At 46.0% G+C, this 24,036-nt stretch overlaps 1 protein-coding gene across 1 annotated transcript; it reads right to left on the reverse strand.

Annotated features, from left to right (window-relative positions):
* Window positions 1–3,423: 3,423 nt before the first annotated feature.
* Window positions 3,424–21,847, reverse strand: LOC135534371 (protein kinase C alpha type-like). Its single transcript, XM_064961394.1, has 4 exons — window positions 21,780–21,847; window positions 19,294–19,401; window positions 16,539–16,679; window positions 3,424–4,208 (listed from the first exon to the last, which is right to left on the reverse strand). The coding sequence occupies exons 1-4, from the start codon at window positions 21,792–21,794 to the stop codon at window positions 4,041–4,043; spliced, it is 432 nt and encodes a 143-aa protein (XP_064817466.1). The 5' UTR covers window positions 21,795–21,847; the 3' UTR covers window positions 3,424–4,040.
* Between the last annotated feature and the right edge of the window lie 2,189 nt (window positions 21,848–24,036).

Below are 24,036 nucleotides of genomic sequence, written 5' to 3' on the forward strand. Positions count from 1 at the left end.
TATAGAGAGTGCCATATTCTCCATGTAGAAACCTCCACATCTTTGAAGTAAAACATAATATCTAGATGGACAGACAAGATCCTGACTCAATGAAATACTTGTCTCATCAGCAATGTTGTGTAAACATATGGTTCCCCTTATTTCTAATAGGTCCATTTGGTCCAGATGGGACACTTTAATACTAAAATAGAATCAAAGTTACATGTTAACATCATTTCAGTAGTCATCCCCATTGAACAGCTACATTTCAAGGACATGCTACAAATACCTTTGTCGAACAGAAACGGACTAAATGCAAGACATTTGGCAATAGGCTGAAACGCCAAAACAACTGTGTCTTTGTGGTCAGGGTGTATTAAACAATAGACCAACGTTTCTTTATTCTTTGGCAGTTCAGTTGTGTCCGATTGAACTTCCTGTGCTTGTTCTGTGTTGATCTCTCATTATGTAGGTTCACAGTCTGGCACAGAAAGAGAACTTCTGCATAACCACAACCAAAACAGAAGAGACAGAAAATTCAAATTGTTGTGTCCATGGCTTAGATGTGAGTTCTGACTGAATTTAGAACTTGGTTGAGTCAGGAGACTGAACACGAAGTAAGACAAACCAATAAACAAATGTAGAAGAGGAGAACAGAAAGAGGAGAGAAGTGTAGTGGGAGGGGCTAGCGGGACATGCGTGTGTCTCACTGTGATGCTTGGTGACACATGAACTTCATACTGTACACCTGGGGATCTGTGTTGACATGCATCATGCCTTCTCTCATGCTTAGATCAGGCCTTACCCTCACATGCACACAGCGAAAGGCAGAAAACACACTCCTGCCTCTGATAGAAGAGAAACCAAGGCTAGGAGTAGGAGTGTATTCAACCAGGGACCACGCGCCACAGTCACACATACTGTAGATACTGCATATCGTCTGTTAAACATTAAAGGTAGAGTCAGCGAAGTAAACGGCATAGTGGGTCAATCTCCGCAACACACTGAGAGTGCGGGTCAGTTTTGGTCCAGTGGCTACTACGTTGTAAGAGCGTGAAGGGAACCCATCTACAGATACTGTGGGTGACGTTGTGAGAGTGAAGTCTTGAGTCTTGCTCATCGCAATTTCTGCGATGCTTTTCGTGCAAAGGTCATTTCTCTGACTCTACCTTTAAAATAGTCAAAAACAAACTGTGGATAAATAGAGAAAATACATATTACAAGGTTTCGCTGATAACAAAGCTACCAAAGATTCAGGCAAACGTCATGTGTTTTTGGGATAGTCATCTAAACAGAGATGTTTAACCCGTCTAAGGTAGTAAAAGCACATTCAGTTCGTGGTATAAAATCTGCGAGTCATTTCTCTTTTTGAAAAAGCTCTTTCGATATCTACAAAATGGTCGACAAATAGGGTAAACAATGTTCTCTCTGGACAGAAAAGTATGGAGGGAAACACGGAATATGTTTAATAAGTAACAAAACAAATCTATTCTCTGAATCTCATTCAACTTTTCAGTGGGGTAGGACTTTCATACAGACAACAATGAATTAATCAAGAAATATCATAATACATGGTTTTACAATGATAAATACCAGACGTGTGCTGCATCCCCTAGAAAGTCACCTAGCGCTTATTCAGAATCAGGAAATAAGAGAACCGAGAACTGCCCTGTGCATATGGAAAGAGCATTTTCTGTAGTAAAATCCAGACATCGTCTTCTCATGAACCTCAGTTCAAGATTTTTCCCCATAAATAGAAGTCCGGAATACCAAGTTACATGTTGTCGCAAACCTCATGAACAGAACCATATCCTCAATTCAGTCTTGCTCATAAATTCTCCTAAATAACTCTGAGAAAATTGGTACCAGTGCTTTCACCAAAAATTCAATTGGACACCATCTAAAATGTTCATCATTGTTTCATCAGTCAACTGTTCATACGGACCAAAAAGCTGTTCTTTAACAATATACTAGGTTAGACACATCTATACTTGGTGGGTTACATTTTAGTAACGTTTTGTAAACGTTTGATAGCGGTTTGTAAACGTTCGGTAACGGTTTGGAGTGTATTAATAAAACTGCCAGAGAAACATGGTGTTGAGCTTAGTTTAGCGTGCTGACACCATCAGAAGGGTTGACGGGTTCGCCACAAGGAAAGACATCATATTTGACTTAAGGAATTTTGTAAGAAAAGGATGCTGTAGATAGTAGATGTTTATATAGATATGTACTGGAATAAAATGATTTGTTTCACTTCTATTTTGGCACTCGTGTAACAGTAGATAATAGACCTCTCTTCTCTGTAGGTATATAAATATAATCTAGAATGTGGTGTAGCAGACTGTTTAGAAATGGCAGTACAGTACAGTAGGTACAGCAGAGAGAGAGGAAAGGTAGGGACAGGAGGGTATGTTCCATCATGCTTCATAGGGAGGGAGTGCTCTTTTACTATCCATAGCAACACACTGAGGAATCATGAGATACTGTATGTAGTCCCACAGACAACTTCCGGACAGGAAGGTACTGTAGGGTTTGGCTCTAGGTTCTAGAGCAAGTAGGAGGTTCTGGAACTGTGGAAAACATGGAACCCATTCCTGAATGTTAGGCCAGTAGGTTGCAGAGTTAAAGGGTTCCCCATGGTAACAGTGTGCAATTCATGTCAACGCTTACTGTACTGTCAACGCTTACTGTACTGTCAACGGTTACTGTACTGTCAACGCTTACTGTACTGTCAACGCTTACTGTACTGTCAACGGTTACTGTACTGTCAACGCTTACTGTACTGTCAACGCTTACTGTACTGTCAACGCTTACTGTACTGTCAACGCTTACTGTACTGTCAACGCTTACTGTACTGTCAACGCTTACTGTACTGTCAACACTTACTGTACTGTCAACGGTTACTGTACTGTCAACGCTTACTGTACTGTCAACACTTACTGTACTGTCAACACTTACTGTACTGTCAACGGTTACTGTACTGTCAACGCTTACTGTACTGTCAACGCTTACTGTACTGTCAACGCTTACTGTACTGTCAACGCTTACTGCACTGTCAAAGCTTACTGTACTGTCAACGCTTACTGTACTGTCAACGGTTACTGTACTGTCAACGCTTACTGTACTGTCAACGCTTACTGTACTGTCAACGCTTACTGTACTGTCAACGCTTACTGTACTGTCAACGGTTACTGTACTGTCAACGCTTACTGTACTGTCAACGCTTACTGTACTGTCAACGCTTACTGTACTGTCAACACTTACTGTACTGTCAACGCTTACTGTACTGTCAACGGTTACTGTACTGTCAACGCTTACTGTACTGTCAACGGTTACTGTACTGTCAACGCTTACTGTACTGTCAACGGTTACTGTACTGTCAACGCTTACTGTACTGTCAACGGTTACTGTACTGTCAACGCTTACTGTACTGTCAACGGTTACTGTACTGTCAACGCTTACTGTACTGTCAACGGTTACTGTACTGTCAACGCTTACTGTACTGTCAACGCTTACTGTACTGTCAACGCTTACTGCACTGTCAACACTTACTGTACTGTCAACGCTTACTGTACTGTCAATGCTTACTGCACTGTCAACACTTACTGTACTGTCAACGCTTACTGTACTGTCAACGCTTACTGTACTGTCAACACTTACTGTACTGTCAACGCTTACTGTACTGTCAACGCTTGCTGCAGGCCTACTTCTCAAATCAATGTATCCATGATTACTGCGCTCAATCACCAGATAGACATACTCCCCTGTACACCAACCCCTCCCCCCTCCCTTACCCCCTCCATCGTATCAGACAAATTCCAATCGAGATCGTTCGCGGACAGCTTGTTTACAGAATGTCGCCGTCTGAGGTCCAGAGAACACATGAAGATAATATTAGTCTCTTTGACAAAGGGACAATAGGGGATTGGTGGTCAATCTGGAGGGTTGCTGTCCCAGTCCCAGTCCAAATGGCTCTCTTCTACCCCTCTCTCCTCTCTCTCTCTCTCTTGCTCTCTCACCAACCTCTTTCTCTCTCTTCCTCCTCTCCCTGATCTATCAGCTCATACCACACTGTGAAGGAGGGAAGGGTGGATGAACTGTGGGTTGATGTAGGAGAAACCAGCGAAGTCGCTCTGGTCAATGTTGGCGATGACTAGCTGGTCTGGAGGGGTCAACATGGGCTGGGTGCGTGTGAAGAACTTGTCAAAGTTTTCTGCTCCTTTGCCACCCTGTGTGGGTGTGTGAGAGAGAGGGGGGAGGTAGAGGGAGAGACAGAGACATGGCTGATATTAGGTGGTAAAGGAAGTGCATTATGTTGCCCACAGCAAGAGGATGTCTAGACGTCACTTTTTGTGGGTGAATGATCTCATTACAACAGTATACTGTACCTCACAATACCCCCAGAATGATCTCATTATGACAGTATACTGTACCTCACAATACCCCCAGAATGATCTCATTATGACAGTATACTGTACCTCACGATACCTCCAGAATGATCTCATTATGACAGTATACTGTACCTCACGATACCTCCAGAATGATCTCATTATGACAGTATACTGTACCTCACGATACCTCCTTAATGATCTCATTATGACAGTATACTGTACCTCACGATACCTCCTTAATGATCTCATTATGACAGTATACTGTACCTCACGATACCTCCTTAATGATCTCATTATGACAGTATACTGTACCTCACAATACCTCCAGAATGATCTCATTATGACAGTATACTGTACCTCACGATACCTCCAGAATGATCTCATTATGACAGTATACTGTACCTCACGATACCTCCTTAATGATCTCATTATGACAGTATACTGTACCTCACGATACCTCCAGAATGATCTCATTATGACAGTATACTGTACCCCACGATACCCCCAGAATGATCTCATTATGACAGTATACTGTACCCCACGATACCCCCAGAATGATCTCATAATGACAGTATACTGTACCTCACGATACCTCCAGAATGATCTCATTATGACAGTATACTGTACCCCCAGAATGATCTCATAATGACAGTATACTGTACCCCACGATACCCCCAGAATGATCTCATTATGACAGTATACTGTACCTCACGATACCTCCAGAATGATCTCATTATGACAGTATACTGTACCCCACGATACCCCCAGAATGATCTCATTATGACAGTATACTGTACCCAACGATACCCCCAGAATGATCTCATTATGACAGTATACTGTACCCCACGATACCCCCAGAATGATCTCATTATGACAGTATACTGTACCCCCAGAATGATCTCATTATGACAGTATACTGTACCCCACAATACCCCCAGAATGATCTCATTATGACAGTATACTGTACCTCACGATACCTCCTTAATGATCTCATTATGACAGTATACTGTACCCCACGATACCCCCAGAATGATCTCATTATGACAGTATACTGTACCCCACGATACCCCCAGAATGATCTCATTATGACAGTATACTGTACCCCACGATACCCCCAGAATGATCTCATTATGACAGTATACTGTACCCCACGATACCCCCAGAATGATCTCATTATGACAGTATACTGTACCTCACGATACCTCCAGAATGATCTCATTATGACAGTATACTGTACCCCACGATACCCCCAGAATGATCTCATTATGACAGTATACTGTACCTCACGATACCCCCAGAATGATCTCATTATGACAGTATACTGTACCCCACGATACCCCGGAATGATCTCATTATGACAGTATACTGTACCTCACGATACCCCCAGAATGATCTCATTATGACAGTATACTGTACCCCACGATACCTCCTTAATGATCTCATTATGACAGTATACTGTACCCCACGATACCCCCAGAATGATCTCATTATGACAGTATACTGTACCCCACGATACCTCCTTAATGATCTCATTATGACAGTATACTGTACCCAACGATACCCCCAGAATGATCTCATTATGACAGTATACTGTACCCCACGATACCTCCAGAATGATCTCATTATGACAGTATACTGTACCTCACGATACCTCCAGAATGATCTCATTATGACAGTATACTGTACCTCACGATACCTCCAGAATGATCTCATTATGACAGTATACTGTACCCCACGATACCCCCAGAATGATCTCATTATGACAGTATACTGTACCTCACGATACCTCCAGAATGATCTCATTATGACAGTATACTGTACCCCACGATACCCCCAGAATGATCTCATTATGACAGTATACTGTACCCCACGATACCTCCTTAATGATCTAATTATGACAGTATACTGTACCCCACGATACCCCCAGAATGATCTCATTATGACAGTATACTGTACCCCACGATACCTCCAGAATGATCTCATTATGACAGTATACTGTACCCCACGATACCCCCAGAATGATCTCATTATGACAGTATACTGTACCCCACGATACCCCCAGAATGATCTCATTATGACAGTATACTGTACCCAACGATACCCCCAGAATGATCTCATTATGACAGTATACTGTACCCCACGATACCTCCAGAATGATCTCATTATGACAGTATACTGTACCTCACGACACCCCAGAATGATCTCATTATGACAGTATACTGTACCCCACGATACCCCCAGAATGATCTCATTATGACAGTATACTGTACCCCACGATACCCCCAGAATGATCTCATTATGACAGTATACTGTACCCCACGATACCCCCAGAATGATCTCATTATGACAGTATACTGTACCCCACGATACCCCCAGAATGATCTCATTATGACAGTATACTGTACCTCACGATACCTCCAGAATGATCTCATTATGACAGTATACTGTACCCCACGATACCCCCAGAATGATCTCATTATGACAGTATACTGTACCTCACGATACCCCCAGAATGATCTCATTATGACAGTAAACTGTACCCCACGATACCCCCAGAATGATCTCATTATGACAGTATACTGTACCTCACGATACCCCCAGAATGATCTCATTATGACAGTATACTGTACCCCACGATACCCCCAGAATGATCTCATTATGACAGTATACTGTACCCCACGATACCCCCAGAATGATCTCATTATGACAGTATACTGTACCCCACGATACCTCCAGAATGATCTCATTATGACAGTATACTGTACCCCACGATACCCCCCAGAATGATCTCATTATGACAGTATACTGTACCCCACGATACCCCCAGAATGATCTCATTATGACAGTATACTGTACCCAACGATACCCCCAGAATGATCTCATTATGACAGTATACTGTACCCCACGATACCTCCAGAATGATCTCATTATGACAGTATACTGTACCTCACGACACCCCAGAATGATCTCATTATGACAGTATACTGTACCCCACGATACCCCCAGAATGATCTCATTATGACAGTATACTGTACCCCACGATACCCCCAGAATGATCTCATTATGACAGTATACTGTACCCCACGATACCCCCAGAATGATCTCATTATGACAGTATACTGTACCCCACGATACCCCAGAATGATCTCATTATGACAGTATACTGTACCCCACGATACCCCCAGAATGATCTCATTATGACAGTATACTGTACCTCACGATACCCCCAGAATGATCTCATTATGACAGTATACTGTACCCCACGATACCTCCAGAATGATCTCATTATGACAGTATACTGTACCCCACGATACCCCCAGAATGATCTCATTATGACAGTATACTGTACCCCACGATACCCCCAGAATGATCTCATTATGACAGTATACTGTACCCAACGATACCCCAGAATGATCTCATTATGACAGTATACTGTACCCCACGATACCTCCAGAATGATCTCATTATGACAGTATACTGTACCTCACGACACCCCAGAATGATCTCATTATGACAGTATACTGTACCTCACGATACCTCCAGAATGATCTCATTATGACAGTATACTGTACCCCACGATACCCCCAGAATGATCTCATTATGACAGTATACTGTACCTCACGATACCCCCAGAATGATCTCATTATGACAGTATACTGTACCCCACGATACCCCCAGAATGATCTCATTATGACAGTATACTGTACCTCACGATACCCCCAGAATGATCTCATTATGACAGTATACTGTACCCCACGATACCCCCAGAATGATCTCATTATGACAGTATACTGTACCCCACGATACCCCCAGAATGATCTCATTATGACAGTATACTGTACCTCACGATACCTCCAGAATGATCTCATTATGACGGTATACTGTACCCCACGATACCCCCAGAATGATCTCATTATGACAGTATACTGTACCTCACGATACCCCCAGAATGATCTCATTATGACAGTATACTGTACCCCACGATACCCCCAGAATGATCTCATTATGACAGTATACTGTACCTCACGATACCCCCAGAATGATCTCATTATGACAGTATACTGTACCCCACGATACCTCCTTAATGATCTCATTATGACAGTATACTGTACCCCACGATACCCCCAGAATGATCTCATTATGACAGTATACTGTACCCCACGATACCTCCTTAATGATCTCATTATGACAGTATACTGTACCCCACGATACCCCCAGAATGATCTCATTATGACAGTATACTGCACCCCACGATACCCCCAGAATGATCTCATTATGACAGTATACTGTACCCAACGATACCCCCAGAATGATCTCATTATGACAGTATACTGTACCCCACGATACCTCCAGAATGATCTCATTATGACAGTATACTGTACCTCACGATACCTCCAGAATGATTCATTATGACAGTATACTGTACCTCACGATACCTCCAGAATGATCTCATTATGACAGTATACTGTACCCCACGATACCCCCAGAATGATCTCATTATGACAGTATACTGTACCTCACGATACCTCCAGAATGATCTCATTATGACAGTATACTGTACCCCACGATACCCCCAGAATGATCTCATTATGACAGTATACTCTACCCCACGATACCCCCAGAATGATCTCATTATGACAGTATACTGTACCCCACGATACCCCAGAATGATCTCATTATGACAGTATACTGTACCCCACGATACCCCCAGAATGATCTCATTATGACAGTATACTGTACCTCACGATACCCCCAGAATGATCTCATTATGACAGTATACTGTACCCCACGATACCCCCAGAATGATCTCATTATGACAGTATACTGTACCCCACGATACCTCCAGAATGATCTCATTATGACAGTATACTGTACCCCACGATACTGTCATGTCTTGTTATGTCTGTTCCTGTCCTTTCTCTTCACTCTGTCTCTCTCTGCTGGTCTTTTTAGGTTACCTTCTCTGTCTCTCATTCTTCAGCTGTTCTACATTTCCCCTAACTAGCTCATTCACTCTTTCCCCACCTGTTCTCTCTTCCCCCTCTGATTAGGTCTCTATTTCTCTCTCTGTTCCTGCTACTTTCAGTGTCTGATTCTTGTTTGTGTTTTTGATACCAGAAGCAAGCTGTCGTCCCGTTTGCTTCCACCTTGTCCTATCCTGTCGGAGTCTGCCTGGCAGGTGCATCCTGCATTATACTACGTTCTTTTTGTTCCATTGACTACGTTGGAAGAGGATTTATGCCATTCCTGTTTTTTATTAAAGAACTCTGTTTTCTGTTAAAACCGCTTTTGGGTCTTCACTCAAGTACATAACAGAAGAATCAGACCAAGAATGGACCCAGCAGCTCCGGACCCTTTCACTCCGCCGTCGAGATCCAGGGAGCGATGCTAGGCAGACACGAGGAGGAATTGTCTGCTGCTCGACATGCCGTTGAGACCCTGGCCGTCCAAGTCTCCGACCTCACAAGACAGGTTCACCAACTCCGCCGATCCACCGCCCACTTCCAGGGTTTCCGAGTCTCCGGAGCCCAGGATCAACAACCCGCCGTGTTACTCTGGGGAGCCCACTGAGTGCCGCTCATTCCTCACTCAGTGTGATGTGGTGTTCTCTCTCCAGCCCAACACTTACTCCAGGAGCGCAGCCCGCATCGCCTACGCCATTTCTCTCCTTACCGGACGGGCGCGTGAGTGGGGCACGGCAATCTGGGAGGCGAGGGCTGAGTGTATTAACCAGTATCAGGACTTTAAGGAGGAGATGATACGGGTTTTTGACCGTTCTGTTTTTGGCGAGGAGGCTTCCAGGGCCCTGTCTTCCCTATGTCAGGGGAATAGATCCATAACGGATTATTCTATTGAGTTTCGCACTCGCTGCCTCTAGTGACTGGAACGAGCCGGCTTTGCTCGCTCGTTTTCTGGAGGGTCTCCTCGTCGAGGTTAAGGATGAGATCCTCTCCCGGAGGTTCCTTCCTGTCTGGACTCCTTAATAGCTCTCGCTATTCGCATAGAGCGACGGCTTGATCTTCGTCGCCGAGCTCGTGGAAAGGAGCTCGCGTTCTCCGTTGCTCCCCTCTCCACATCACTGCCACCTGCCGCATCACTGCCACCCTCCTCCGCCGGCTCGGATGCTGAGCCTATGCAGCGGGGGGTATCCGCATCTCGGCCAAGGAGAAGGAACGGAGAATCACCAATCGCCTGTCTCTACTGCGGCTCCGCTGGTCATTTTGTCACCTCATGTCCAGTAAAAGCCAGAGCTCATCAGTAAAGGGAGGGCTACTGGTGAGCGCAACTACTCAGGCCTCTCCTTCTGATCACGCACTACCTTTCCGGTCCATCTCCGCTGGCCCGGTTCATCTGCTTCCTACAGTGCCTTGATAGACTCTGGGGCGGAGGGCTGTTTTATGGACGAGACCTGGGCTCGGGAACATGACATTCCTCTCAGACAGTTAGGGAGCCCACGGCCTTGTTCGCTTTAGATGGTAGTTCTCTCCCCAAGATTCAGCGTGAGACGCTGCCTTTAACCCTCACTGTCTCTGGTAATCATAGCGAAACCATTTCTTTTTAATTTTTCGTTCACCTTTTACACCTGTTGTTTTGGGTCATCCCTGGCTAGTGCGCCATAACCCTTCTATTAATTGGTCTAGTAATACTATCCTATCCTGGAATGTTTCTTGTCATGTGACCTGTTTAATGTCTGCTATCCCTCCTGTTTCCTCTGTCTCTTCTTCACAGGAGGAGCCTGGCGATTTGACAGGGGTGCCGGAGGAGTATCACGATCTGCGCACGGTGTTCAGTCGTTCCAAGGCCACTTCTCTCCCTCCACACCGGTCGTATGACTGTAGTATTGATCTCCTTCCGGGAACTACTCCCCCGGGGTAGATTATACTCTCTGTCGGCTCCCGAACGTAAGGCTCGAGGATTATTTGTCGGTTTCGCTCAACGCCGGTACCATAGTCTCCTCTCCTCTCCCGCCGGAGCGGGGTTTTTTTTTGTTCAGAAGAAGGACGGGTCCCTGCGCCCATGCGTGGATTATCGAGGGCTGAATGACATAACAGTTAAGAATCGTTATCCGCTTCCTCTTATGTCTTCAGCCTTCGAGATCTTGCAGGGAGCCAGGTTTTTCACCAAATTGGACCTTCGTAACGCCTACCATCTCGTGCGCATCAGGGAGGGGGGACGAGTGGAAGACGGCGTTTAACACTCCGTTAGGGCACTTTGAATACCGGGTTCTTCCTTTCGGCCTCGTTAACGCTCCAGCTGTCTTTCAGGCACTAGTTAACGACGTCCTGAGAGACATGCTGAACATTTTTGTTTTCGTTTACATGGACGATATCCTGATTTTTTCTCCGTCTCTCTCGATTCATGTTCAGCACGTGCGACGCGTCCCCTCCAGCGCCTTTTGGAGAACTGTCTTTATGTGAAGGCTGAGAAGTGCATTTTTCATGCCGCCTGTCCCTTTTCTCGGTTCCGTTATTTCCGCTGAGGGCATTAAGATGGATCCCGCTAAGGTCCAGGCTGTCATTGATTGGCCCGTTCCTAAGTCACGCGTCGAGCTGCAGCGCTTTCTGGGCTTCGCTAATTTCTATCGTCGTTTCATCCGTAATTTCGGTCAGGTGGCAGCTCCCCTCACAGCCCTTACTTCTGTTAAGACGTGCTTTAAGTGGTCCGTTTCCGCCCAGGGAGCTTTTGATCTTCTTAAGAATCGTTTTACATCCGCTCCTATTCTTGTTACACCTGACATCTCTAGACAGTTTGTTGTTGAGGTTGACGCGTCAGAGGTGGGCGTGGGAGCCATTCTTTCTCAGCGCTCTCTCTGACGGCAAGGTCCATCCTTGCGCGTTTTTCTCTCATCGCTTATCGCCGCTCAGAACGTAACTATGATGTTGGTAATCGCGAACTGCTCGCCATCCGCTTAGCCCTAGGCGAATGGCGACAGTGGTTGGAGGGGGCGACCGTTCCTTTGTCGTTTGGACTGACCATAGGAACCTTGAGTACATCCGTTCAGCCAAACGACTTAATGCGCGTCAGGCTCGTTGGGCTCTGTTTTTCGCTCGTTTCGAGTTTGTTATTTCTTATCGTCCGGGCTCAAAAACACCAAGCCTGATGCTTTATCTCGTCTCTTCAGTTCTTCTGAGGTCTCCACCGACCCCCGAGGGGATTCTCCCTGACGGGCGTGTTGTCGGGTTGACTGTCTGGGGAATTGAGAGGCAGGTAAAGCAAGCACTCGCTCACACTCCGTCGCCCCGAGCTTGCCCTAGGGACCTTCTGTTCTTTCCCGTTCCTACTGTCCGGCCGTTCTTCAGTGGGCCCACTCTGCCAAGTTAGCCGGCCACCCCGGCGTTCGGGGGTACGCTCGCTTCCATTCGCCAGCGTTTCTGGTGGCCCACTGGAACGTGACGCGCGTCGATTTGTCGCCGCTTGTTCGGTCTGCGCGCAGACTAAATCTGGGAACTCTCCTCCTGCCGGCCGTCTCAGACCGCTTCCCATTCCCTCTCGACCGTGGTCTCACATCGCTTTAGATTTTATCACCGGACTGCCTTCATCAGCGGGGAAGACAGTTATTCTTACGGTTGTCGATAGATTCTCTAAGGCGGCTCATTTCATTCCTCTCGATAAGCTCCCTTCTGCTAAGGAGACGGCTCAGATCATTATCGAGAATGTTTTCCGTATTCATGGCCTTCCTTCTGACGTCGTTTCCGACAGAGGCCCGCAGTTCACGTCTCAATTTTGGAGGGAGTTTTGCCGCTTGATTGGGGCTTCCGTCAGTCTCTCGTCCGGCTTTCATCCCCAGTCTAACGGCCGGCTTCCGAACGGGCCAATCAGACTGTTGGTCGATTTTACGCAGCCTTTCTTTTCGTAACCCTGCGTCTTGGTCAGAACAGCTCCTGGGCAGAGTACGCCCACAACTCGCTTCCTCGTCTGCTACCGGTCTATCCCCTTTTCAGTGTAGCCTCGGGTACCAGCCTCCGCTGTTCTCATCTCAGCTCGCCGAGTCCTGCGTCCCCTCCGCTCAGGCTTTTGTCCAGCGTTGCGAGCGCACCTGGAAGGGGGTCAGGTCGGCACTTTGCCGTAATAGGGCGCAGACTGTGAGGGCCGCTAATAAGCGTAGGACCAAGAGTCCTAGATACTGTTGCGGTCAGAGAGTATGGCTCTCCACTCAGAACCTTCCCCTTAAGACAGCTTCTCGCAAGTTGGCCCCGCGGTTCATTGGTCCGTTCCGTATTTCTCAGGTCATTAATCCTGTCGCAGTGCGACTTCTTCTCCCGCGCTATCTTCGTCGCGTTCACCCGGTCTTCCATGTCTCCTGTGTTAAGCCCGTTCTTCGCGCCCCGCTCGTCCCTCCCCCCCCATCCTTGTCGGGGGCGCACCCATCTACAGGGTTCGTAAGATTTTGGACATGCGCCCGGGCCGTGGTCAGCAGTACCTAGTGGATTGGGAGGGGTACGGTCCTGAGGAGAGGAGTTGGGTTCCCTCTCGGGACGTGCTGGACCGTTCGCTGATCGATGATTTCCTCCGTTGCCGCCAGGTTTCCTCCTCGAGTGCGCCAGGAGGCGCTCGGTGAGTGGGGGGGTACTGTCATGTCTTGTTATGTCTGTTCCTGTCCTTTCTCTTCACTCTGTCTCTCTCTGCTGGTCTTTTTAGGTTACCTTCTCTGTCTCTCATTCTTCAGCTGTTCTACATTTCCCTAACTAGCTCATTCACTCTTTCCCCACCTGTTCTCTCTTCCCCTCTGATTAGGTCTCTATTTCTCTCTGTTCCTGCTACTTTCAGTGTCTGATTCTTGATTGTGTTTTTGATACCAGAAGCAAGCTGTCGTCCCGTTTGCTTCCACCTTGTCCTATCCTGTCGGAGTCTGCCTGGCAGGTGCATCCTGCATTATACTACGTTCTTTTGTTCCATTGACTACGTTGGAAGAGGATTTATGCCATTCCTGTTTTTTATTAAAGAACTCTGTTTTCTGTTAAAACCGCTTTTGGGTCTTCACTCAAGTACATAACAGATACCCCCAGAATGATCTCATTATGACAGTATACTGTACCCCACGATACCCCCAGAATGATCTCATTATGACAGTATACTGTACCCCACGATACCCCCAGAATGATCTCATTATGACAGTATACTGTACCTCACGATACCCCCAGAATGATCTCATTATGACAGTATACTGTACCCCACGATACCTCCTTAATGATCTCATTATGACAGTATACTGTACCCCACGATACCCCCAGAATGATCTCATTATGACAGTATACTGTACCCCACGATACCTCCTTAATGATCTCATTATGACAGTATACTGTACCCCACGATACCCCCAGAATGATCTCATTATGACAGTATACTGTACCCCACGATACCTCCAGAATGATCTCATTATGACAGTATACTGTACCCCACGATACCCCCAGAATGATCTCATTATGACAGTATACTGTACCTCACGATACCTCCAGAATGATCTCGTTATGACAGTATACTGTACCTCCAGAATAAATGGAGACCAGAATTAGCTCTGTTTGTATGTGAACCCACACTGATACATCTGCCATGAAGCAATGCGGTGGATATGGTGTGAGGGCTAGGAGGCTTTTAGAGGGCTATTTTTAAACCTATGTATTCTTAAACCTCTGTAGGAGGGTTCGGTCACAAAGCCCCATTGCCCGGCAAGTGTGTTTGTAGGAAAAGAAGGGGCTGTGATGGAGAGAAGTGGGATGGAGGGAGAGAGGGGTGGGTAGGGGTTGGGGTGTGGGTTTGTTCACAAAGCCCCCACACCTAGTTGTGAGAGTGTGTTTAGCAATAGGAAGTTTGGCAAAGGAGGATGGTGGGATGGAGGGAGGGATGGAGGAGGGTAGATGGAGGCTGCAGCTGTGCTCTAGCAGTCTTTTAACCTCCCACAGTGACACATGGCTGCAAGCTCTCAGCCCCACACAGGGTAGGAGATGAATCAGAGGGACACACACAGGCACGAACACACGCACAAACACACGGACGAACACACACACACACACACACACACACACACACACACACACACACACACACACACACACACACACACACACACACACACACACACACACACACACACACACACACACACACACACACACACACACACACACACACACTAAGTGATGCCTACATTTCTACAGTGGCCAATTTAGTTATGGAAACAGACTCTCTAAAACTCTTGAAAAATAGTTTTACAACTCTTTAGAAATATGATACAAACCCCACTTATGAGTAATAGTGCACCTGAAGTGTGTGGCTTTGATGTTGTGCATCAGAGTGGAGAGTGGTCCTCTCCAGTCCTTTCCTGCAGTTAAATGACCAAATCGCCCTCTAGTGGCCTCATGGGTGGAATGTTATTCATATTTTTTAGAAACATTTTTTTTTAAATGCAGAAAATGTTGTGTTTCTATGTCAAGCGGTTTTGTTATATTTCAGACTCCTGTGATGTATATAAAGTGTAATATTGGGATTTAAACAAAAAATGGAATACATTTCAACTCCATATCTGACATGGTACAGGTGTCCTCTTCATGTTAAGACCGTAACCATGTGTGTGAGGTGTATACTTTTCTTTCAAAGTAGATTTATTTAAGACTAACAAGAAACATTCCATGTGACCCTGATTTAGCCCACTGCATTACAAGGTTAAAGTGCCAATACGTGTTTGCTACATCCACTTTTTGATGATATTTCCCCATTGATTCTTGAGGAATATAACTTATAAAACCCTCAAGAGCTTAGTTAAATGTTTTTACTCCATCAGAACCCCAAATATAAGCTTGTTTTACTCCTTTGTTTGTAAACAGAATCATTGTAAACAAACACTGTATTACATTTACATTTAAGTCATTTAGCAGACGCTCTTATCCAGAGCGACTTATCACCTCAAAACATGGTTAAAACTGTCATTTTGATATGATGGATGGTCAGTCTGGTGGATACATTTCTCCAGCCCCATCTCTTACTGTAGCTATCAGTGGAGGGGTGACGCTTTGTTATGGTTTAAACTGAAGATTTCCCCTTTAAAGAGACTTGTTATGATAGCAGGCTGTGCATGTGGACAAAAGGGTCTCTTTCATCTGATCATAGACTTCCAATAACTTCTGGAATGACACTAATAGCTGGTTAAGTCACGCACGCACACATACACACCGTTTTAGGCTTGAATGGCGGTTGGATCTCTCTGTTGGCGAGGCGGTCCCAGTCGATACGTCTGAAGAAGGCCTGCTCCCGGATGTCCCTCTCGCCCTCCAGACCACAGCCCAGACGCTTTGATGGGTGCTTGGTCATGAACTGGAGGGTGGGGGAAGTAAAGTGATGGGGGAGGGAGGGAGGGAGGGAGGGGTGGGAGGGAGAGAAAGGGAGGGAGGGTGGGGGAAGTAAAGTGATGGGGGAGAGAGAGGGAGGGAGGGAGGAGAGGGAGGGAGGGAGGGAGGGAGGGAGGGGAGGGAGGGAGGGAGGGAGGGAGGGAGAGGGAGGGTGGGGGAAGTAAAGTGATGGGGAGGGAGGGAGGGAGGGAGGGAGGGAGGGAGGGAGGGAGGGAGGGAGGGAGGGAGGGAGGGAGGGAGGGAGGGAGGGAGGGAGGGAGGGAGGGAGGGAGAAGCTCATAACTGAGCATTATAGAAGCTACAATTGTATAGCATTGACAACATCAGTTCTTTATTACTGGTGGTCTGTTGTGTAGCTTCCCTTCAACTCTTAATGCCACTCTATATTTCCCTTTCCAACAGCCTTCCTTAATAACCTTATTTTTGATCCATATTTTCATTATTCAGAATCCAGCCTAAAAATAGAAAGGGAGGAAATTGCAAATGATGGTTATCGATAATATGTATTTAGCGCCTATTTTATTCAACTCCAAATTGTCTCATTTAATAATGATCTCATAGATCATATAGATTTAAAGGTGGAGGAGAGAAGGGTTGAGGAGACATGCTTCTGTTGTCACGATGACAATAGCATCAGATGATAAATTACTGTATATGTTCAGAGGCATGGACAGCGGGTGACATCATCCCTAAGTAACTGAACTGAAGACAGAACATCTAAATTGAATCTCTTCTGTGTGTAAATTGCTGCAAAATTCAAATTTCAATGGTACACTACCATCCAAAAGTTTGGGGACACTTACAAATGTCCTTGTTTTTGAAAGAAAAACACATTTTTTGTCCATTAAAAGAACATCAAATTGATCAGAAATACAGTGTAGACATTGTTAATGTTGTAAATGGCTAATGTAGTTGGAAACGGCTGATTTCTTTATGGAATATCTACATAGGCGTACAGATGGCCATCCACAGGAAGAAGAGGAAGACTATGTGACTTTGATACCAAGGAGACCAGGGATGGGCAACTGGTGGCCCGCTTTTGTAGGAACTTAGTCAGGATCTCAACTTACTGTTGAGAGTTACAGAATGAAATGTGTTTGTGCATCAGCAGTTTTTTTCTTGTCATGTCAGTTACTGACAGTCACTCAATCAGCCCATGTCAGCAAACACAATGAGATTGGTAAGTTAGTCTCGCCGGATATATTAACATGTAGTAATCATGGTCAAATTACCGACCGGGGGCCCTTATTCATTTTTATTACTGTGAAAACATTTCTCATCACCCTATGGCAAAACGTGTGGAATTACAGGAAATTAGCTGTAAAATCAGACATTTTTTCTCTCCACCCACTGCCAATGAAGTGAGTTATAAAATTGCTAAAACTTCCCTCCGCCCCATGGGAAAATGTGTAGAAATGCAGCAAACTTTTCTCTACGTTCCATGGCAAAACTTTGTTGGGGGGGCAACAAAATTTCACGTAGGGTCTGACTGCATGAGTGGTTATGGATGTGGCTATGCAGATCCGTGATCATGATGAGTTCAGATTTTTTGTGGCCCCCACCCCTATCCAAGTTGCCCATCCCTGAAGTAGACCCATAGAGAGAATCAGATGCTCACTAGATTAGAACAGGACTCTGTTTTAAATAGTTCAGAACACATCTTTGCTTCAACTCAATGTAATATAGTCATATGATAAGCATCCTTGTGACTGTTAGGGAATAAAACCAATTATTGAGAGTTATGTCCATGTTGTCGATTTCAAGTTGAAATAAATACTGGACAACACCCAGCTCTACGTATTGTATATCATTCTGTTTTTCAGTTGGAGCATGCCATCCAGTTCCAAATCACATTGGCACCGTTGTGTGGTGTCAAAAATACATATATGTTGCCTCACAAGCATTGTGTAAAATGCTTTGTACATGAGTATGTATATGTATAGGGTCATCGATGCCCATTTTAAATGATGACCCCATATCACCCAGTGAGTTACTGTAGGAGAGATACAACCCCATATCTCTCAGTGAGTTACTGTAGGAGAGATACAACCCCATATCTCCCAGTGAGTTACTGTAGGAGAGATACAACCCCATATCTCCCAGTGAGTTACTGTAGGAGAGATACAACCCCATATCTCTCAGTGAGTTACTGTAGGAGAGATACAACCCCATATCTCCCAGTGAGTTACTGTAGGAGAGATACAACCCCATATCTCCCAGTGAGTTACTGTAGGAGAGATACAACCCCATATCTCCCAGTGAGGTACTGTAGGAGAGATACAACCCCATATCTCTCAGTGAGTTACTGTAGGAGAGATACAACCCCATATCTCCCAGTGAGTTACTGTAGGAGAGATACAACCCCATATCTCCCAGTGAGTTACTGTAGGAGAGATACAACCCCATATCTCCCAGTGAGTTACTGTAGGAGAGATACAACCCCATATCTCCCAGTGAGTTACTGTAGGAGAGATACAACCCCATATCTCCCAGTGAGTTACTGTAGGAGAGATACAACCCCATATCTCCCAGTGAGTTACTGTAGGAGAGATACAAGCCCATATCTCCCAGCTACTTACTCCCTTGCAGATGACGACAGCCTCCTTCGACATGGACTTGGGGTAGGACACGTTGTGCTCCATGATGGACTGGAACAACTCATCTTCATCCTCTCCATCGAACGGCGGCTTCAGGGAAACAACATACACATGTCATTCATTGATACAGTTGACAACCAAAATGTACACACGAGTGAGGGTCCACATTTTACTGCAATTTGCTTACTGAAGGTCCACATTTGTAGCAACATGGTTATAGTGGATAATATATGAAAATAAGTTTACTGTACATGCAGTGCTTATGGTATACTTACAGTATATCTTCAAAAAGGACAAATAGCCAAAGAAATGTGACCAATCATGTATTTTGTCAATCCCCTTGTCTTTGTGATCTTACACAGCGTGATATCACAGCTTTGTGTGCTCGTTACAGAGGGACCGGACTAGCCACTACTCTGAGGTGGAATAAAACAGAGGACAGTTGGGAACTCAGCCCTAAAAACCCAGCAGCCACTCAGAACCAACCTGTGGATCTAATTTCTCTGTGTGTGTGTGTGTGTGTGTGTGTGTGTGTGTGTGTGTGTGTGTGTGTGTGTGTGTGTGTGTGTGTGTGTGTGTGTGTGTGTGTGTGTGTGTGTGTGTGTGAGTTCCTTTAATGTTCCTCTGTGAAGTCTTTCATCTGTCATAGAAGTCATTGGTGTACAGTGGGTTCATATTGGCAATAGATGCCAGCCATAGTTCTCTACCATCTGTTCAGATTGTCCCATCGGAATGCAATGACATGCTTTGCCCAATATTGAGTGCTACAGCGACAATCCGGATGTCCTCGCCGTGTCTGAATCCTGGATAAGGGAGACCACCAAAAACCCTGAAATTTCCATCCTTAACTGTAACATTTTCCGACAAGATAGAACTGCCAAAGGGGGCGGTGATGTAATCTCCTGCAGAGATAGCCTGCAGAGCTCTGTCTTACTACCCAGGTGCATCCGTAATGGGTCTGCGGTCAAATGACCACCCCTCATCACTGTCAAACGCTCCCTAAAACACTTCAGCAAGCAGGCCTTTCTAATCGACCTGGCCCGGGTATCCTGGAAGGATATTGACCTCATCCTGTCAGTAGAGGATGCCTGGTTATTCTTTAAAAGTGCCTTCCTCACCATCTTCAATAAGCATGCCCCATTCAAAAAATGTAGAACCAGGAACAGATATAGAGCCATATATAGTCATATAGCCCTTGGTTCTCTCCAGACCTGACTGCCCTTGACCAGCATAAAAACATCCTGTGGCGTACTGCATTAGCATCAAACAGCCCCTGTGATATGCAACTTTTCAGGGAAGTTAGGAACAAATATACACAGGCAATTAGGAAAGCTAAGGCTAGCTTTTTCAAGCAGAAATTTGCATCCTGTAGCACAAACTCAAAAACGTTCTGTGACAATGTAAAGTCCATGGAGAATAACGGCACCTCCTCCCAGCTGCCCACTGAACTGAGGCTAGGAAACACTGTCACCAACAATAAATCCACTATAATTGAGAATTTCAATAAGCATTTCTCTACGGCTGGCCATGCTTTCCAACTGACTACCCCCACCCCGATCAACAGCCCTCCACCCCCCCACAGAAACTCGCCCAAGCCTCCCCCACTTCTCCTTCACCCAAATCCAGATAGCTGATGTTCTGAAAGAGCTGCAAAATCTGGACCCCTACAAATCAGCCGGGCTAGACAATCTGGACCATCTCTTTCTAAAACGATCTGCCAAAATTGTTGCAACCCCTATTACGAGCCTGTTCAACCTCTCTTTCGTATCGTCTGAGATTCCCATAGATTGGAAGGCTGCCGTGACCATCCCCCTCTTCAAAGGGGGAGACACTCTAGACCCAAACTGCTACAGACCTATATCTATTCTACCCTGCCTTTCTAAGGTCTTCGAAAGCCAAGTTAACAAACAGATTACCGACCATTTCGAATCCCACCGTACCTTCTCCGCTATGCAAACTGGTTTCAGAGCTGGTCATGGGTGCACCTCAGCCATGCTCAAAGTCCTAAACGATATCATAACTGCCATCGATTAGAGACATTACTGTGCAGCCGTATTCATCGACCTGCCTAAGGATTTTGACTCTGTCAATCACAACATTCTTATTGGCAGACTCAATAGCCTTGGTTTCTCAAATGATTGCCTCGCCTGGTTCACCAACTACTTCTCTGATAGAGTTCAGTGTGTCAAATTGGAGGGACCTCTGGCAGTCTCTATGGGGGTGCCACAGGGTTCAATTCTCGGGCCAACTCTTTTCTCTTTTCAATGATGTCGCTCCTGCTGCTGGCGAGCTGAGATAAGGGGGGACTTTACCTAGCAGGGTCTTGTAGATGACCTGGAGCCATATATATATATATATATATATATAGGCTATAGCATGCTGTGAAATATGGACTCAGCATAACATGAGGCCACATTTGATCTATTGAACAATAGACTTCCATCTGACAAATATACTACTGCACGTACCTGTCCTGCTAGCATCTCATAGAGGAGAACCCCATAAGCCCACCAGTCCACTGATTTCCCATAGGGCTGATATGCAATGATCTGTCAGGAGAGAGGAGAGAAAGGTGAAAGAGCCACATTACATTAATAATATACGGCTGGAAGCCCAACCCAAACACACCCACTATTCCATTGTGGGACCAGCATGTGGGAACCACTGCAACCCATGTGATTTTCATATTTACCCAGGTTTGCTCTGCCTGCAATTTCAGTCAAGGACAGTTACTCTGCTCTGAGCTACGTTAACAGCAGTAGCAGCACATAGGATTGTTCTCTTCTAAACCTCCACCACACCACCCACCATTATTACAGTGGGCTCTGTATATCTGCCATAACAAAGGACTATTTTCCTACCATCCAATTTACCAGTCCACATGTCCACCCACACACATTGTACAGAAACACACAGAAGCTCTTGCGCCCGCGCACACACTCACTTGGATGCATAAACAAGCATACACACACACACACACACACACACACACACACACACACACACACACACACACACACACACACACACACACACACACACACACACACACACACACACACACACACACACACACACACACACACACACACACACACACACACACACACACACACGCAGCTAAATTGTAACTGAGCTGTGATGGCTTTTGCCACAGACGTGAAATGAGATTCAATTCTTACATGTAGTGAGGGATAAAACACAGCGTGTGCAGAAATGAGGAAAGAACATTCTACCACCAGTCACCCCCTCAAGCAGACAATACAGGAAGCAGCTCTACCACCTGTCACGCCCTCAAGCAGACAAGACAGGAAGCAGCTCTACCGCCAAACACAGGGACATGTATGAGCATGTGCTGTATGGGCATCCATTCCTCGTCACTGTAACGAGAAGTGACAGGTCTATAATGTCGCTCCAGGTCCTTCTCCGAACCTCAGGCACAGAATGAAATAGAACACTATTTATATTATATTGCATCTTATGGCCGGAGTAACCACATGGTCCTATTATAGCCATGTGAGAGGAGAGACTACTGAGAGACTTGAGGCTTGAACTTACACTGAGACAATATGACCATTATATTCTTCTCTGTTGCCTTTAGATATAGATTTCAATATAGAAAACAGCTAAATAAAAGTTGTCTGAAAAGTGCTCAGATTCAAAGTCCATTTATTAAATAGACACCTCAACCTCAGGTCCACCCACCATGGAAACCCAGAGATAGAAACAGGGCTATCCCCACCTCCTACCTTTGGGTTGCTACAGTCCCTCATGAGTCACGGAGCAGACTCACACACACGCACGCACGCACGCACGCACGCACGCACGCACGCACGCACGCACGCACACACACACACACACACACACACACACACACACACACACACACACACACACACACACACACACACACACACACACACACACACACACACACACACACACACACACACACACAGGATATACTGGTGGACATCTCTATTAAAGAGATTACCCAGTACTTTTGTATACTTTTTAGCCAGTAGTTCTGAAAGTAGAACTCATGAGCCAAAAGTGGTACAGCCTCTCTGGAATGTCTCCGTTCATGACCCCTTATCTCTGGCCCTCGGCATCCTCACCCCTACCCCTTCATTTCTTCCCTCCTGTCCCCCTCAGTCTCTCCCCCTCAGTCTCTCCCCCTCAGTCTCGCCCACTCAGTCTCTCCCCCTCAGTCTCGCCCACTCAGTCTCTCCCCCTCAGTCTCTCCCCCTCAGTCTCTCACACTCAGTCTCTCCCCCTCAGTCTCTCCCCCTCAGTCTCTCACACTCAGTCTCTCCCCCTCAGTCTCTCCCCCTCAGTCTCTCCCCCTCAGTCTCTCCCACTCAGTCTCTCACACTCAGTCTCTCACACTCAGTCTCTCCCCCTCAGTCTCTCCCCCTCAGTCTCTCACACTCAGTCTCTCCCCCTCAGTCTCTCCCCCTCAGTCTCGCCCACTCAGTCTCTCCCCCTCAGTCTCTCCCCCTCAGTCTCTCACACTCAGTCTCTACCTTAAGTCTCTCCCCCTCAGTCTCTCCCCCTCAGTCTCTCCCCTCAGTCTCTCCCCTCAGTCTCTCCCCCTCAGTCTCTCCCCCTCAGTCTCTCCCACTCAGTCTCTCCCCCTCAGTCTCTCACACTCAGTCTCTCCCCTCCAGTCTCGCCCACTCAGTCTCTCCCCATCAGTCTCTCCCCTCAATCTCTCGCCCCCAG

This window comes from Oncorhynchus masou, unplaced genomic scaffold, assembly GCF_036934945.1.
Source record: "Oncorhynchus masou masou isolate Uvic2021 unplaced genomic scaffold, UVic_Omas_1.1 unplaced_scaffold_3309, whole genome shotgun sequence".
Taxonomy (NCBI): Eukaryota; Metazoa; Chordata; class Actinopteri; order Salmoniformes; family Salmonidae; genus Oncorhynchus; species Oncorhynchus masou.

Bases quoted from the DNA above. Each gene is read 5' to 3' on its own strand.
- LOC135534371 (XM_064961394.1), bottom strand. The intron at 16,680-19,293 runs GTAAGTAGCTGG...CCCACCCTCCAG, and splicing joins CTGTCGTCATCTGCAAGGGA to TTCATGACCAAGCACCCATC. The intron at 4,209-16,538 runs GTGTGTATGTGT...ACACCCACACAG, and splicing joins CGCCATTCAAGCCTAAAACG to GGTGGCAAAGGAGCAGAAAA.